At 39.7% G+C, this 17,761-nt stretch overlaps 1 protein-coding gene across 1 annotated transcript in view; it reads right to left on the bottom strand.

The window, feature by feature from the left end:
- KNTC1 (kinetochore associated 1) overlaps nt 1-17,761 on the bottom strand; it is a 77,392-nt gene that overhangs the window by 58,675 nt on the left and 956 nt on the right. The window contains exons 2-15 of the mRNA XM_012730918.1: nt 12,681-12,801; nt 10,175-10,290; nt 9,808-9,886; nt 9,172-9,249; nt 7,760-7,794; nt 7,407-7,517; nt 6,424-6,517; nt 6,008-6,060; nt 5,694-5,809; nt 5,303-5,351; nt 4,665-4,763; nt 3,278-3,321; nt 3,117-3,182; nt 2,947-3,022 (exon numbers count right to left, since the gene is read on the bottom strand). Coding sequence (XP_012586372.1) covers nt 2,947-3,022; nt 3,117-3,182; nt 3,278-3,321; nt 4,665-4,763; nt 5,303-5,351; nt 5,694-5,809; nt 6,008-6,060; nt 6,424-6,517; nt 7,407-7,517; nt 7,760-7,794; nt 9,172-9,249; nt 9,808-9,886; nt 10,175-10,290; nt 12,681-12,801 — 1,137 coding nt within the window. The remainder of the gene's footprint in view (nt 1-2,946; nt 3,023-3,116; nt 3,183-3,277; nt 3,322-4,664; nt 4,764-5,302; nt 5,352-5,693; nt 5,810-6,007; nt 6,061-6,423; nt 6,518-7,406; nt 7,518-7,759; nt 7,795-9,171; nt 9,250-9,807; nt 9,887-10,174; nt 10,291-12,680; nt 12,802-17,761) is intronic.

The following is a 17,761-nucleotide window of genomic DNA, read 5'->3' as shown; positions in this document are numbered from 1 at the left end:
ACTACATGACATACAATTCTGTGACATCTTTAAAGATAGAGCACCCAATGCAATGATAGTGAAGGGAAGGATAAATAGAAGGGGCATCTGTACAGCAAAACAGACATTACGAAAAACAGACATCTCACTGATTGGGAAAAAATTTTCTCACACAAAACTACGATAAAGGATTTATCACAAAAATATACGGAGAACTGATGAAACTCAACAAAAGTAAACACCTCCATCAAAAAATGGGCAGTAGAGCTAAAAAGACACTTCTCCAAAGAGGAAATGCAGATGGCCAACAAGCATAGGAAAAAATGTTCAACATCACTTGTAATAAGGGAGATGCAAATTAAAACCACAATGAGATACCACCTCCTCCCAGTGAGAATGGCACATCTTCAAACAACTAGCAACAACAAATGTTGGAGAGGATGTGGAGGAAATAGGGCTCTCCTGCACTGCTGGTGGGAATGCAAACTGTACAACCACTATGGAAAACTGTTTGGAGGTTCCTCAAACTGCTAAACATGGAGCTTCCCTATGACCCAGCAATCCCACTCCTAGGTATCTACCAAAAGACACAAAAATACTGATTCAAAAAGACACCTCTACCCCCATGTTTATTGCTGCTTTATTCACAATAGGAAAGACATGGAAACAGCCCAAATGCCCAAAAATGGATTAAAAAGATGTGGTACATATACACAATGGAATATTACTCAGCAACAACAACAAAAGAAACACATGTCTTTCGCAGCAACTTGGGTGGAGCTGGAAAAGATCATGCTTAGTGAAATAAGCCAGAAAGAAAAGGAAAAATACTGGATGGTTTCTCTCATAGCAGGAATATAACGGAACAGGCGAGAAAATAATGATAATGATGAACAGCTATATACCAGACACATTTTGTGGGTTTGGAGTGGGGAATGGGATCAAAAACAGTAGGGGGAGGGAAATACAATGGACTATGGTGATGGCACATGGGTGATTTGGTGATGGGAAACCCAAGGGGATTGCAACTGAGATGGAAAAATGCACAAAATATGTAAAAATAAACTATTAAATAAAAAATAAAAGCAATATATAAACAAGTTCTCACAACAAACACTCATAGAAGCCAAACAAAAAAATGATCGCACAATGAACTCCATTTCATCTCTAGTTTTCTAAGGCAATCAAAGGTTTTTTCTTTTTCCCCCAATGATTTATTTATTTATTTATACAGAACTGGGTATAAGCCAGAGGTACATGGACGGTGAGAGGTTTCACCAGAGAGTGGGGAGCAGCGGGCAGATCAGCAGAGGTCTGCCACGCCATGTGGACCACCTCTCGGGCTAGGGATCGAACTCACACTGAAGCGGTTCTGGCTAGCTTGCAGTGCTAATCCAATGTCCTACCTATCCATTGCATCACCGGGGGGGGGGGGGTCAATTCAAGGTTCTTTTATAGCGAGAAATAGCAAGAGTCAGAAGAAATAAAACAAAATTTGAGCCCTTTTTTTGTAAACGAAATAGTAACTTTGACAGAGATTCTGGTTTTGAAAGCTGAAAAAAATAAGCAAGAGTAGTTTATTTCTGTTTCTCTGCTCTCTGAAAATCACTTTTATAAATAGTTTTTTCTACATTACACTTAAAAAATTTATGAAACTTTCAGATGTTTAAAAGGCATTATAATAAAAACTCATGTGCTCATCACCTAACTCAAAAATAAATAAAGCTCATTACCAATTCTGTTTAACACCCTTCTTCCAAATAACATACACTGTCCTGTTTCACCCAACTAGAAGTTATTCTGAATTGTCTTGCATGTTTTTAAACATTATAGTTTTAACCCATAAATCATTCAGGAAACATTAACTCTCTGCTATAGTCAGGCTCCCCACTTCATTACACCCCAGGACTTTTCAAGGGAGACTCAACCTGTAAGACAAATCCAACATTTTTCTGATTCTGTATTAGACTTTATCTGTAGGATGTGAAATTGTTGCTCACACCCCACATACCTGACAAGTTTCTCCGTCCTTGGTTTTCTGATTGTACATTCGTGGGCTCTCCTTCCTCCACTTCTTCCCAAATGCTTTTAGTCTATCTTCCTCTATCCTCACATACTGGTGCCCCTTATCTCATCCACGGCTATCTTCTTACTCCATACGTGGCGTGAATCATTGCCATGGTGTCATCACTGTCTAGATTTAGCTCATGTCATCCACTTTGTAAAACCCCACAGATTTTACTCAACAACTCTTCCCCCGTGAGGTAACGCCAGGTTAAAGAGTAGCACTATGAAGCTATGAATAGCACTATGAAGCTATCTGCAGCCACTGAAGCATGAGTTCAATTCCCAGCCAGGGTGATGATCCACAAGTTGTAGCAGAGCTCTCCTGACACGCCTGCTTCTCCCTTCAGCAGCATATTTCAGTCAGTCTGCCTGTTCTGCTCCCTACTCTGTCTCTGGTGAATTCTCTCACCACCCCGCTCCCCCCCCCCCAGTACCTCTGGCTTGTACCCCAATTCTTGAATGCTATTGGGTCCTCTCTGGTGGTGCAATGGGTTGAGACGCAGCGCTACAAGCTAGCCACAGCCACTGCAGTGCGAGTTCGATCCCTGGCCCTAGAGGTTATCCACATGGTGTGGCAGGCCTCTCCTGACCTGCCTGCTGCTTCCCTCAGCAGTGTCCTTTGTCTGTCTGCCTGTTTTGCTTCCCACTCTGCCCCTGTACCTCTGGCCTGTACCCCAGTTCTGTATACATAAATAATTAAATCAAAAAAAATTATCTCTCAGTGAAATTTTTCCACCCAACTGCGTGTCAATGTCTCTTCTGAATTCCTACCTTACCTTGGTCTGATCTTAGTTATGGGCTGGCTATACTAAATTCCAATTGTTTTACGTGTTCATCTACCCAACCTCTTGTACCCAAGAAGACATTTGTGTGATGGAAAGTGAATTCATGACTAATTACCTCCACATCAAGTCCAAACAGAATGGCAAAGCTCTCAGCTTCTGCAAATCTGCGTTTGTGAAGTAACCGACTCAACCTGTTAAAAAGAGATTTGGGGAAAAGTTTCAATTATTAGAGAATTTGAGCTTCTCATTAATGGGTAAGACTTACAAAAAGGGGAAGCTGATTACCTATTTTCTGGTAAAGCTTCTGTAAGACATCTGATGACTAAAACAGACACTGAGTCTTCAGATGCTCTGAAAAAGAGTCTTAAGTTTATCTGTCACTTATCAAGTAAATGGAACAAAGGTGTTATTTAACAACTTATTTGATAAAGTAAAACATGACCTACTTTGGATCACTTTTGCAAATTCCTTCCAGAAGGTATATGGTATCCTGTAACAATAGCCAAAACATATTTAAAATTAGAATAAAAAAAATTCATCATATAGTTACCAAATGAACTTGTTTAGGCAGGAATTGGCCCCCAGTGGATTCTAAAAAACAATGGGAAAAACTACTGGGCAAATGACAGTCTACTAATCTCAAGAGAAAACCACAGAAATGCCTTACTAGTTACAAAGGGGCTAATGTGCCTGTAACATGGGGAAGTCTGGCAAAAGTGTCATATCCTGATAATCAAATTTACCACCACCAATAAACAGGACAAATGGACATTAGCTTCTTAACTCAATGCAGTTAGGACCGTTTTTATACTCAGTTTTCTTGCCCAAAAAAAACCTGGCATGAATCTGATAATGAAACAATCAGACACATCCAAATAGATTCGACTGCACAGACTAGAACTTGCAAAAAAAAAATGTCGGTTTTAGGAGACAAAAGCTGCTTCAGACTAAAGGAGTTGATCACGTGACATGCCAACTAAATCTGAAGCTAGATTCTGGGTCAGGCAAAGAATAAGCTTTAAAGGAAGAGCTTTAAGATTTGAATGTGGATGGCGTAATTCATATCAGTGTTGTATTAATCTTAACATTTTCTGAATTCGATTGTTGTATTGTAGAATGATGTCCTTCTTGACCAGTGAAGAGAGCTAAAGAAGGTTGTTTGGGGTGACAGAGCACAGGGGCACCAAGTACTTTTTAAATGGTTTGGAAAAATTGTGGCGTTAAAGTCTCAGCACTATCAAGCTATTGCCAGTCACTGCCAGCCACTGCAACTCGAGTTCAAATTCTGGCCAGGGAGCTGACCCACATGGTGTAGCAGACCTGTTCTATCTAGCCCACTGCTCCCCTCAGCTGTGTATTTCAGTTAATCCACATGTTCTGTTCCCCACTCTGTCTCTCATGAATCCTGTCAACCCCAACCCCCCTCACACCCCTGGTCCACACCCCAGTTCTTATATGCATAAATAAAAATAAATCTTTAAAAAAAAAAGAGAGATTAAACAAATACAGTAAGGTGTGTTTTTAGACCACAATTACAAAGAAAATAAATTTAATAAAATATAAGTGTTAGATTATCAAAAAGAAAAAAAAAAAGGTAAAAGGAGTAAGCTCCTCTTCCCCCCCCCACCCCCCATGGAGACAAAACAAAATTAAATATGCAGATGTCTGGTACGTTATTTGATGAATTTGCTTTTCTCTCTCTTATTTTAAACATGAAGAATGACCTTGAAGTGTACCTGAGGAGCTCTAACAAATGAAGTTATCAACCTGGAACTACCCCAGTATTTCATTAGGTTTTACTCATGCTTAACTTAAACTTTACATGGAACTTACTGTGCTAATTCCTGTTTGAACCAGAGAAGAAATACCAGATACTTCCAAAGAATACAGGATTTCCATTGTAGGAAATGAATAAACCATTAAGTTTTTCACCTAAGAAAAAAATTGTAAAGCCATTTTATAGGTCAGTATAAATGTATGAGCACAAGACAGCACTCCACAAATCCAGGGTATAGATTAAAACACCTCGTACAAAGCTCAACCAGAACCTAACTTCATAAGTAAATCTGTTACATAGATTATGTTGTATTCCACCTTTCTAAACTGTTGAATGAAAATTCACATACCTGAGGTCCATTTATAATCAGTATTTAAGGTGAATGCAATTCCTTAGAAGCAGAACTATGTAAAAGTTACTCTAAGATATGTTTTCATTTCTTGGGTATATTTTTATCCTTGAAATGCTGTTTAAAATAAGGAGTTTTTTTTTAGGATAAAAAAGCCTGTAGGATTCATTCTGCTTTGTCAAGTATCTGTGTGACTTAAGAACTAATATGCTGTAAATACTTTTGTATTGAGAGTTAATGCAATTTTTTCTATATTACTGAGATATGATTGACACATTATTTTGTTGAGTTCATGCTATTTGTATCACAAAATATGGACAAACATGAAAGAAAAATTTCTAATACCTTATTAGTAGTAGTCAGAGTTACTAATTTGAGATTTGTAATTCCTTGCCTAAAAGAGAAAAGAGGTTCAAATGTATCAAGTAAGCTTTGCCAATTGCTAGCAAGAAGCGAAAACAAAGTGGTTCTTGTATAAAAGTTAAATCTGATTCATACAGTGACTCTGAATTTGACTGCTACATGTTCATGCCCTGGGTGGATACTCTTTCTAACATATCTGCTGGGAGATTTGTATTGCCTGTTTGTTCTCGATGAATTGGAATAACAATAAAAATGGTGCTTTACGGTCTGTTTGCTCACAGTGTTATTCAAAACGCAATACCAATGAGCTAATAGAGCCAGGCAAGTAACTTGGTTCTAACAGTAGGCCTATCAGTACAGTGTCATAACATACCAGGTGACTGATGAAAGTGAATCTGCTTCTGTGCTGAGGAGAAACTCTTCCACGGAAAGAGAGGGCCAGTTCCATATGGGAGTCAGAGTGTAAATATCCCATAAGCTAAGCATGTTCTGCAAAAACACATTTTCTTTAGCCTCAATAACTAAAGCTTTATATTTCAGCATACAGTTTTTGAAATGCACACAGAAACAAACCACAAGATTTGGAATTAGTAAGCCATGCTGGCTAATGTTCTTGTGTTTGCACAATGTTGGATTGTTGACATAATACCAAGCAAAAATATTGAAAGAGAATTATCAGAAACCTACTTCAGTATCAAGAACAAAAAGTAGATTGTCTATCAGCTGGAACTTCTTTGCACCTACAAAAGAGTGAGCAGGGCAAGTGAGGGGTTACATTTCTGTATGACACAGATCCACATACCAACAGTAAATCAAGGTATTTATGGAAAGGCAGAACTATATTTAAATACAAGGCTGCCATTCTCATTAAATCCTTCTTCAGTATCTTAAAATTTTTTAGGTGCTGAAAGCAAAGCCTCTTCCTTCTCCCCATGAAAATTACAGTAACATGTCAACAATGGTGATGTAAGGGGAAAATTCTGAGATTCACCTGGCTTGTTAAAAAAATGATAAAGTCAGGTCAAATGCCAGACTTAACATGTTGACATGGAAATTAAAACTCACCAATAATGACCAAAAGTGGTTTCATTAACTTATTTTACCTTTAATAATCTCTGCATCAATAACATTCTTAACTGTCATTCCTTCTCTGGAAGAATCTGGTTCCCATATTGAGAATGCACAATTGCCAATTCCCTACAGAAGTAAAAAGGGAACATCAAATGCAAATTTGGTTCTTAGACCTGAATCCTCCTCCAAGCAGAAACACCTAATTGTACTTATTAACTTCAAAATATATTTATATATTCAAGTCTAACTAGCTTTTATCTCTCAGTTCCTCTCTTAGCTCATTTTCAGCAGAACAGAATAGCAAGAATATAGTATTATTGCTATTCATTGCTGTCATGTGAGTAGTCAATAAGGAGTAGGCACTTTCAGGTGATACCCTTAAGACATGGGGTAGGGGCTCTTTGGTGGCAGCCAGGGAGGTGACCCACATATGGCACAGCAGACCTCTCCTGTCTTGACTGCTGTTCCCCTCCGCAGTGTAGTTTGTCAATCTGCCTGTTCTGCTCCCTACTCTGTTTTTGGTGAATCCTCTCGCCACCCCTGCACCTCTGGCCTGTACCCCAGTTCTTGTATGCATAAATAAATTTAAAAAAAAAATTACAGAATCAGTATTACACCTGACTTTGTCACCAATGGTCATCACACCTCCCACCACGTATGCTGAAAGTAATGATATACAGACAATATTTCACGACAGCTGCAATGATATTTTTGTTATTTATCCTCAACATTTAATACTAAATACTGCCAAAACTGTAAGGCTTTTGTCTTATTTTTGCCTAAACTCCTAGTTAAAAGTAATTTAAATTTCAGGTGGAGATTTCAGAAAATAAAGAAGTGATCTTTTTTCCAACACAGAAACTTAGGTTTAGTTACTGATTTAACCTGAGCTTAACTTTGTAATTTTTTTGTTTCTGTTACACATTACAAATGTGTTAATAATTTAACCAAAACTATGTGCTTTAATGAAGGAACTTTCCAAACAAAAAACTGCAATGTTAGAAAAAAGGATTACCCCAATTATCACAGGGATTTCACTGGTTAAATCACCAGCCACAAGACTGAGACAACCAAGAGGATGATACTTTTCTGTGGAAATAAAACTGGATTTGATCTCTCCTTGTAACTGCAAAATTAAAAAAAAAAGTCAAGAATGTTACAGCTATGCACCACAGGCCAAATTTCTGGAAAAGGCTGACAAAAAACAATTTATATCAATCAATTATATAGATTTTCAAATAGCAATACTAAAATGTTATCTGTTGGTAAATTCCCAAAACACCAACCGGTAGACCACTGAGAATCAGAAACATTCTCTTCAACTTACATGATTAAGTTTCAAGAAGACAACATATCTTGTTATCTTACCTTCTTTGCTGCACTGAAGTCAGCATTCTCGATTGCTGCATTGGAAAAAGAAAGGAGGCTATAGTATTGATCTATATGTCATCCCTTCTGTGTCAAGGTAAAATTATATACAATCTAGTGAAAAGAACACTGGTCAGAAACTGAGGTAGTGGTGACTTTCCAGTTTTGCCCTTGACCACAAACTGTGCTTAGGGTAACTCCCAAGCAGCCTTCCAGGCCCCTAAATTTCCTCCTGACCTTCCCTACCACCCTTCTTCCTAACAAGAGGGCATCCTCTTGGTTCCTACTCTCCCACTGCTGTTCAAGCTCTGAAGTTCTAGACCTGAAATTCACTTGCATCTTGGAAGACCTTTTGTCTTGCATTGCTCCTTCATGAAAATATGCATAACTATGTATCTGAAATCTTTTGTACAGGACCTTGCATATTCTTGGCATGTAGTAAATTAAGAAATTTTTTTTTGGTCGAACATACACCCGAACCCACTCCTTGATCTCAGCTCAAAGGGACATGTAGTCCACATCACTTACTCAGCACGCAGCTTAGATTATTTTTCTGTTCTGTTAGCACTCAGTCACTTCAGTTTCTTGGTTCATTTCCTCAAAATACAGCTCTTTATTACTACACTAGTTGTGTCTTGTCTTCCCAAAGAAGTGGTAACCTCCCTAAAGGCTGTGAACAAATTGGATTTCTTTGGATTCTCTTCAGCACTAACAGCACAGAATTCAAGTATATGACAAATACTCAAAAGTATACTGAGTATCACAGAATGTAATAAAGTGAAATATTTTTTTTTTTTAAAAAGATTTATTTTTGCATACAGAACTGGGGTACAGGCCAGAGGTGCAGGGGCAGTAAGAGGCTTCACAGAGTGGGCAGCAGTGGGCAGAACAGGCATATCTATGAAGTATACTGCTAAGGGGAGCAGTGGGCGGGTCAGGAGAGGTCTGCTGCGCCATGTGGGTCACCTCCGGGATGGGGGATCAAACTTGCATTGAAGTGGCTGTGGCTAGCTTGCCAGGCTGTGTCCTGAACCCATTGTGCCACCAGGAAGGGTCCATAAAGTGAAATATTCTTGAAAATACTTTAAAGTTAACTTAGGGCTCTTCCTGGTGGCACAATGAATTAAAGCATAGCAGTATGAAGCTATCCATAGCCACTGCAGTATGAGTTGGATACCCAGACAGGCAGCCGACCCACTTGTCTGGCCTGCTGCCTCCCTCAGCAGTGTATTTCAGTCAGTCTGCCTGTTCTGTTCCCCACTCTGTCTCTGGTGAATCATCTTACCCCCTACCCACCTGGCACCTCTGGCCCAGTTCTTATATGAATAAATAAATCTTTGGGGGAAAAAAAGAAACAATCTAGAAAAGTAAGAAGTACTACTTCAAATCAGTAACAGTGATACATTACTCACCTTGTTGAATTCTTACAAGCTGGAGGTTTGTTATGTAAAAAAATCCACTGCTTGTCAGAAGTAGCATGTAATAGGAACCTATTAAAATAAAATTGAACCCAGCTTTTCTAAAATTCAGCCCAGTTCCTGGAATTAGCTTAACTTGTTCACATAAATTTTAACTATCAAATAATATAGCAATGATATAGTTAAGGATTATTTATAAAGAATTGGCAAGTTATTTGCAAAAAAAAAGTTAATTTCTTAGAAATATTGATTAAAAAAACTACTTGCCAAGAAAATAATCTCAAGATGTATCAAAATGAATTAAAGTCTGGCTAACATTGCTGAAATAAAAATGTGACAAATATGTCAAAACCCACAGATTTTTTTTTTTAAAAAGAATTTAAGAGCTCCTTGGTGATCTACTGTACTCTCAAAACTGTAAAAATTAATTTATAATAATATACTTAGGAAAAGCATATTTTAACCTCTGAAAAGAGCTAAAATAAAAAACTTGTTAATTACGATTAACATTAATTGCATCAGTAGAAAACTTAATATTGTGTAAGTGGCACAAAGGTGAATTGGTGTAATTATCTATTACCTGATTTTTCAATCAAGTATTAAGCAGAAACCACTCCAAAAATAATTTACCTTCACTTGAACCATCTTTTTCAATAACGAGATTCTGGTAAGTGTGCTGGTTTTCATCATTAGTTTTCTGAACAAATGCCTAGTTGTAAAATAATTTCAAGTGATAAAATTAAACTTAGGAAAATACAATCAAGTCTTATATTCTTTAAGCCCAAGAGTAATCAACTATAATTAGCAGTAACTCCAACTGTAACCCAAACATTTTAGAGTGGAAATGTACTTTGGACAATCATACTGTTTCTAAGGTATGACTCTCATTGTAAAGAAACATCCTTTTAGCTTAAAACAAAGTAATGGTTTTTCTGGAGTTTTTTGGTGTTTTCAGAGATCATTTAGAATTTAAATGAAAAACATAGCAGGGTCTTACGGTAGTGAGTAAGGTTTGCTTTGAGGTTACATGGATGAGATGTAAGTTGCCACTTCTTTCCCCTACCAAAAGAAACTTTCCTTCTTGACAAAGGCCAACTACATCCACTTTGGTATCTGAAAATTTCAAATCAAAGTTACAAGTTTCCTTAGATATGTTTCTAATTTTTTTTCTAATACACAAAAAAATCACAAATTTTGTCATTAAAAATTGACTACTTTAAGCTTCCTTTAAATATTTAAAAAATGTGGGAGTGGCCCTCCCTGATGGTGCAGCAGGTTAAAGCGCAGCACTGCAAGTGAGCCGCAGCCATATCAGTGCGAGTTCAATCCCTGCCCCAGAGGTGACCACATGACCCTGCAGACCTCTCCCATTTTGCCCACTGCTCCCCTCAAGCAGTGTACTTCACCGAACTGCCTGACCTGCCTCACCACCCCTGCACCTCTGGCCTGTACCCCAATTCTGTACGCATAAATAAATAAATTAAAAAAAAAAAGTGGGGATTAAGGTAAAAAGGAATGCCAGACTCTCATTCAGTCCACAAATATTTACTGAGTGATTACTATTTGCTAAGCATTGTTCCAGGTTTTTTGCATAAATTGAGAATAACAAAAGATTCCTGCCTTCATGGAAACACATTCTAAGGCAGAAATAGATGATAAAAATTAGCATGATAAATAATATAACATGTAAGAAAACAGGACAAACAGAGCAGAGTAAGAGCTAAGAAGAGTCATGCAAATCACTGATAGTGTTCGTCACAGTGCAGAAGTTAATGTTTACACGATGGCAAAAAGGCCCAGGGGAGTGAAAGGTAAGCAGAAGGGGAAAAGTAAGAAATACTGGAATTGTTATAATGGATATTATATAGCTATAAAAAATGATGACCTCCTGCCATATGCAACAACATGGGTGGAACTGGAAGGGGAGAAAATGCTGAGCAAAATAAATCAGAAGAAGAAAGAAAAACAGTGGTTTCACTAATTTGTGAAATACAAAGAAACAAAACAAAGGGTCAACTTCAAACTGAAAACACCCTAGAAATCTGCAGCACTGAGGCTACCTGAGAGGGAGAGGAGGACAGGGGATCCTATGGGTCACTTGGTGGTAGGTGTGGTGTGGTAATATTTCTGAAGAGGTATGAACCTATAGCTCTGAATCATATACTGTGTTGTAAATCACTATTAGCTCAATCAAAAAAGGACAGTGTAAATGCTTATGAAGAATTACTCAGCAGTAAATATTCTTTACAAATGTATTATATACTAACACACTACTATTCCATTAGTGAAAACATGAATCTTATGACTGATCCCAGTACAAAGTTCCACAAAATATATTAAGTTTAAGTTTCTTGGCCTCCATAGCTTGATCAAGACTTGTATTCTCAAAAGTGTGACTTCTGATTCCTTGTTATTTGTCTAAATTCTTAGGCAAACCCCTCAACATGTCTCTTAAAATTTCTACTAGACAGAAAGAGTTTTCACATGTTTTCGAGCAAAATTATTGCCCTGTCCCTACATTTACTCTTCTGAGATCCGTTGAGGTTAGCCACATTCAAGGTATAGTGTGGCTGCTGAATAATGCACTCATATCTGTGTTGGCATAAACTTTAAGTCCTTTAACTCCCTTGCATTCTAAAAGTATTCAAATATTGGGGCTCTCCCTGGTGCGCAATGGGTTAAAGCACAGTAATATGAAGGGATCCATATTGCACTGTGGTGCAAGTTCGATTCCCAGCCAGTGCAGTGACCCACATGGCATGGCAAACCTCTCCTGACCTGCCTGCTGCTCCCAACAGCAGTACATCTGCCTGTTCTGCTCCCTACTCTGTCTCTGGTGAATTCTCTCACCCCTGCACCTCTGGCCTGTATCCCAGTTCTTGTATGCATAAATAAATAAATAAATAAATCTTTAAAAAAAAGTACTCAAATATCAGTTGATATAGAAATTATGTTCAAGATTCAGGACTGTTTTCTATAGTCTTATAACACAAAAACCATGCAGTTAAATTATGTCTTGCCTGAGACTTATAGAGAGAAAATATCTCAGTATCTTTGTGTCTAGCACTCTGCACAAAATGGGCACTCAAGATGAACTTCTTTAAATTAGTTCAGACCCAAGTCTTAAAAATAATGGGACAGGGCCCTCCCTGGTGGCACAGCGGGTTAAAGCACTGCACTGAGAAGCTAAAGCCACTTCCTCATGAGTTTGATTCCCGCCTGCCCTGGAGGAGTCCACATGGCGTTGCAGACCTCTCCTTGCCCGCCCGCTGCTCCCCTCAGCAGTGTACTTCGATCTGCCTGTTCTGCTCCCCACTCTGTCTCTGGTGAATCCTCTCGCCCTCCGCCTCTCTGGCCTGTACCCCAGTTCTGTATGAATAAATAAATCTTTAAAAAAAAAAAATTAAAAAAAAAATGGGGCAAAGAAAAGGCAATGCGGACAGAAACTGGTAGCAAAATATATTTGACTTCCAATTAATTAAATTGCATGACATTCAACTTACCGAATATAAGATGCAACTGAAGTGACCTACAAGCACTGTCCAGCAGTATCACTGATTGGTCGGCCACAACAATAAACCCATCACTTAAGCTACTTGCTTTTATCTGTGGCTTGAAAGAGGCCTGTGAGAGGGAGAAGCATGACTGAAATAAAACATTTTTTGCTAGACCCTTAAATAAGTACCAATAGTTGAACAAGTACCTATGTTGAACATGTGTAATAAAAATGTACAATGTCTTTCACTGTCATTAATACAATGTAGACAATACAGTATAGCAACTCCTTCCATAGCAGGCATTGTATTTGATATGTCAAATAGTCTAGAGAGGATTTTAGCATGTAAAAGGGTATGCAGAGGTGAGACTGAAATACTATGCCAGAAATACTATGCCATGGGTATGTAAGGGTCTTAAGCATTTGAGGATTTGTTATCCGTGGGTGTCCTGGGACCAATAGCCTGCTGACCCAGAGGATTGACTGTACTTATAAATAGTATAATCACAGTCCCAAGCACCCAAATTTAGTCCTTATTTCTAATTGTTTCTTTGTATGATATATCCTGAATGCATCCTGGGTTCAAGATAGGTAGTTCAAGACTGCTAGGGAAGGGTGAAAGATCCTACTGCACAAGCCAGGGGCCAGCAGGCCTCATGCATGAATGAGCCAACACTGGCATAAAGTCTGTGTCTGGGATGCAACAGGGAGGTCATGTGGGACCTGCATAAATTAAAGTGTAGAACCCATCAGGATACTGAGAAAGACGCAAATAATGGGAATGGCTTCTTCCGTGGTCACATCTTCCCATGTATCAAGAAAACCTGGATCTTTAAGGGAAATGTTCTGACTTTAAAATATTGGCAGCTATTAAAAATGGAGCTTCCATATGACCCAGCAATTCCACTCCTAGGTATCTACCCAACAGACACTAAAAAAAACACTGATTCAAAAAGACACCTGCACCCCCATGTTTACTGCTGCTGTATTCACAATAGAAAAGACATGGAAACAGCCCAAGTGCCCAAAAGTGGTACATATACACAATGGAATATTACTCAGCAACCAAAAAAAAAAATAAATACATGTCTTTTACAGCAACCTGGATGGAGCTGGAAAAGAGCCAGAAGGAAAAGGAAAAATACTGGATGATTTAATTCATAGTAGGAGGATAAAGGACCAGGCGAGAAAATAATAATAATGAACAACTATATACCAGAGACATTTTATGGGGGTGGAATGGGAAATGGGATCAAAAATGGTGTGGGGAAAGTATACTGGACTATGGTGATGGCACATGGGTGATTTGGTGATGGGGATTACAACTGAGATGGAAAAAGGCACAAAATGATGTAAAAATAAACTATTATTTAAAAAAATATATTGGCAGCTAGGGTCTCTCTGGTACAACAGGTTAAAGCACAGCACTGTGAAGCTATCTGCAGCTACTGCAGCACGAGGGAGGAGCAGCAGACCTCTCCTGCCTAGCCCGCTGCTCCCCTTAGCAGGTTGCTTTGCTGCCCACTCTGTCTCTGGTGAATCCTCTCAGCACCCCTGAACCTCTGGCCTGTACCCCAGTTTTGTATGCATAGATAAATTTTTTTTAAAAAGAATGCCCACTCACTAGCTAAGTAACCTTGGCAAATGCCTTAAGGATCTTCCCGTAAAGCAGTAACATTAATGATGATACCTACCACACTAACTTGGATGGAGAATAAATGGATCCATAGAAAGGGCGAAAAGGAGAGCCTCCCACTGGGATAGCTCTATGCATATTGGCTTTCACTTACTCTTCCCTGTCATACTAAGCCAATCTCTTCTTTGTATGCCTGTTTCTTTTCTTTCTTTCTTTCTTCTTTTTTTAAAGACTTATTTATTTATTCATACAGAATTGGGGTACAGGCCAGAGTTGTGAAGGTTGAGAGGGTTCACCAGACAGAGGAGTAGAACAGGCAGAGTGACTGACATGCCATGTGGGTCACCCCTCTGGCTGGGGATTGAACTTGTGCTTCAGTGGCTGTGATAGCTTCACAGTACTGTGCTTTCACCTGCTGTTCCACTAGGGAGGACCCTTGTATGTCTGTTTCAATGGTTGTTTTTCCAGGTGTAATTCTGAAAAATTCCCCATTCTGATCCCTCTTAAGATTTTTAAAAAAAGATTTATTTATTTATGCATACAAGCACTGGGGAGGTGTGGAGGGTGAGAAGATTCACTAGAGACAGAGTGGGGAGCAGAACAGGTGGATCTACTGAAATAGACTGCTGAGGGGAACAACAGGAAAACAGGGGATGTCTGCTGTGCCATTCACCTGATCTGTGAATTCTATCCTACCCCAGGAAGTTATGAAATTCATCTCTGCTACACAACTCTCAAGATGTGGCTCTAAAGCCCTAGATACTTTTCTGAAAAATACTTGATTATCCATTCACTTTTAAAATGAAGCTGTTATTTAATATAAGGACAAAACTATCTTTAAAAATGTGGCCTTGGGGCCCTCCCTGGTGGTTAAAGTACAGCACTAAGAAGCTAAAGCCACTTCAGCACGAGTTCAATTCCTGCCTGTCCCAGAGGTGGCAGACCTCTCCTGACTGGTCCACTGCTCCCCTCAGCAGTGTACTTCATCGATCTGCCTGGTCTGCTCCTCACTCTGCCTCTGTTGAATCCCCTCACCATCCCTGAGCTCAGGCCTGTACCCCAATTCTGTATGCACAAATAAATAAATCTTAAAGACAAAAAAATGGCCTTTGTTCATGGTTGATGTTGATAAAGAGGATGCTGTTTCTTCCCAGTCTTCCCTGCTTATATTACAGGGTAGCCCCCAGGGAAAGGAGAGGTTCCAGGTTCCCTGCCCTACTCAAAGAAGATGGAGCTGGGTAGGTGGGAGAAGCTGGCAAGAAGACAGGAGAAAGAAGGAAGGAGAGCAAAGAGGAGATTTGGAGGAGGCACAGGGAGCAGAGATACATGTGAAGAAGCTACACTTGCTTCTCAGCCTTGGACTTGGGGAATGTAGGAGACAGCTGAAATAGATGTGGGTGAGACTGGTGGGCAGGTTAACAAAGGCAGCATTTATCTTGATTTTGATTTTATTTTTTCTTTTCTGGCCCATTTCTGCCCCTTTCCTGTGGACCCCACCAGAACACGCTTTAGCCTGACCTGGTGCAGTCATTCAGGCCTCAGTGGTTCTGCTTTGGGCCAACCTTGTTTAGTTTGGCATTTACCCATGAGGGGAGAGGTAACTTTGGGTGTTTGATTAAAAAACTATATTTTTTGCCTTTTTCTTCTCTTTTCTTTATTGCACACTAATTGTATTAAAGTTCCTTTCCATTAAGGGCTTTATACACTGAAGGATGTTTTGTCTTGATGTGGCAGATGGCTGCACCTACTTAGAGCAGGCAGATTGTAGGTCCTTAGGTAACCCTTACCCTGCCCAGAAATATTACCATATAGAAGGACCTTATTTGTTTCCTTCAACTGTGTGCTCCAGAAAAAACACAAATTTATCTAACCATCTTACCTCTGTAATCCTGTGACCAGTAAAGTAATGGACAAATCTTGTTGAATGAATGCAAGATAAATTGGAACCTGTTCATTAAAAATCTTGATATGGGCTCTCCCTGGTGGCGCAGCGGGTCTAAGCACAGCACTAAGAAGCTTAAGCCACTTCCACATGAGTTCGATTCCTGCCTGCCCTGGAGGAGATCCACATGGCGTGGCAGACCTCTCCTGACCTGCTCCCCTCAGCAGTGTACTTCGTCGATCTGCCTGTTCTGCTCCCCGCTGTCTCTGGTGAATACTCTTACCCTCCGCATCTCTGGCCTGTACCCTAGTTCTGTATGAATAAATAAATAAATCTTAAAAAAAAAATCTTGATATGATGGAAGAAAAGTGATTTGCTGGGTATACTGTAAGGAAGTGGTGTCATATGCAGAGTAAAGAAAAGACAAACAGGCAGGGAAGGGAAAGACAATTGGTAGATTTCCTTTTTTTAAAAAAGATTTATTTATTTGTGCAGACCCAACTGGGGTACAGGCCAGAGGCTCAGGGGCGGTGAGAGGCTTCACCAGAGACAGAATGAGGAGCAGAACAGGCAGATCTACAAAGTACACTGCTGAGGGGAGCAGCGGGCGGGTCAGGAGAGGTCTGCCACACCATGCGATCACCTCCGGGACAGGCGGGAATCGAACTCATGCAGAAGTGGCTTAAGCTTTTTAGTGCTGGGCTTTAACCTGCTGTGCCACCAGGGAGGACCCAGATTTCCTTTCTTTTAAAGACTGCATTTTAAGTTTTAGATTCAGAACCTCCCTGATGGTGCAAGGGTTTAAGTGTCAGCACTATGAAGCTATGGATCCCTGGCCAGGGAGCTGACTCATGGCACAACAGAGCTCTCCTGTCTCCTTGCTGTTATCCTCAACAATGTATTTCAGTAGACCCACCTGTTCTCCCCACTCTATCTCTAGTGAATCCTCTCACTCCACCTCACCCCCTGCACATCTAGCCTATACCCCAGCTCTTGTATGTATAAAATAAAAATAAGCCTTTTATTAAAAGATTTATTATTTATACATACAGGAACTAGGGTACAGGTCAGAGGTACAGGAGGTGAGAGAATTTACCAGAGAAAGTAGAGAACAGAACAGGCAGATACACTGAAATACACTGCTGAGGGGAGCAGCGGTCAAAATGGTCTGCTGCACCATTTGGGTCACCTTCCTGGCTAGGTAATTAAACTTGTGTTTCAGTGGCTGTGAACAGCTTCATAGTGCTGTGCTTTAACCCGTCATGCCACCAGGGCAGCCCCATAAAAAGAAATCTTTTTATAAAAATGGCTAAGATGGTACATTAAAAAAAAAAATGGGCCCTCCCTGGTGGTGCAATGGGTTAGAATGAAGCACTGCAAATGAGCCACGGCTACTTCAATGCGAGTTCAATCCCTTCCTAGGAGGTGATCCACATGGTGTAGCAGACCTCTCCTGTCTCGCCCGCTGCTTCCCTCAGCATGTGTACTTCGTTGATCTGCCTGTTCTGCTCCTCACTCTGTCTCTGGTGAATCCTCTCAATGCCCCTTCACCTCTGCCCAGTTCTTCTGT

The sequence above is a fragment of the Condylura cristata genome, unplaced genomic scaffold, assembly GCF_000260355.1.
Source record: "Condylura cristata isolate star-nosed mole 26May11 unplaced genomic scaffold, ConCri1.0 scaffold00029, whole genome shotgun sequence".
In the NCBI taxonomy this organism is placed as follows: Eukaryota; Metazoa; Chordata; class Mammalia; order Eulipotyphla; family Talpidae; genus Condylura; species Condylura cristata.
Note: the sequence above shows the minus strand (reverse complement) of the source record. Positions and strands in the feature narration are given on the sequence as shown.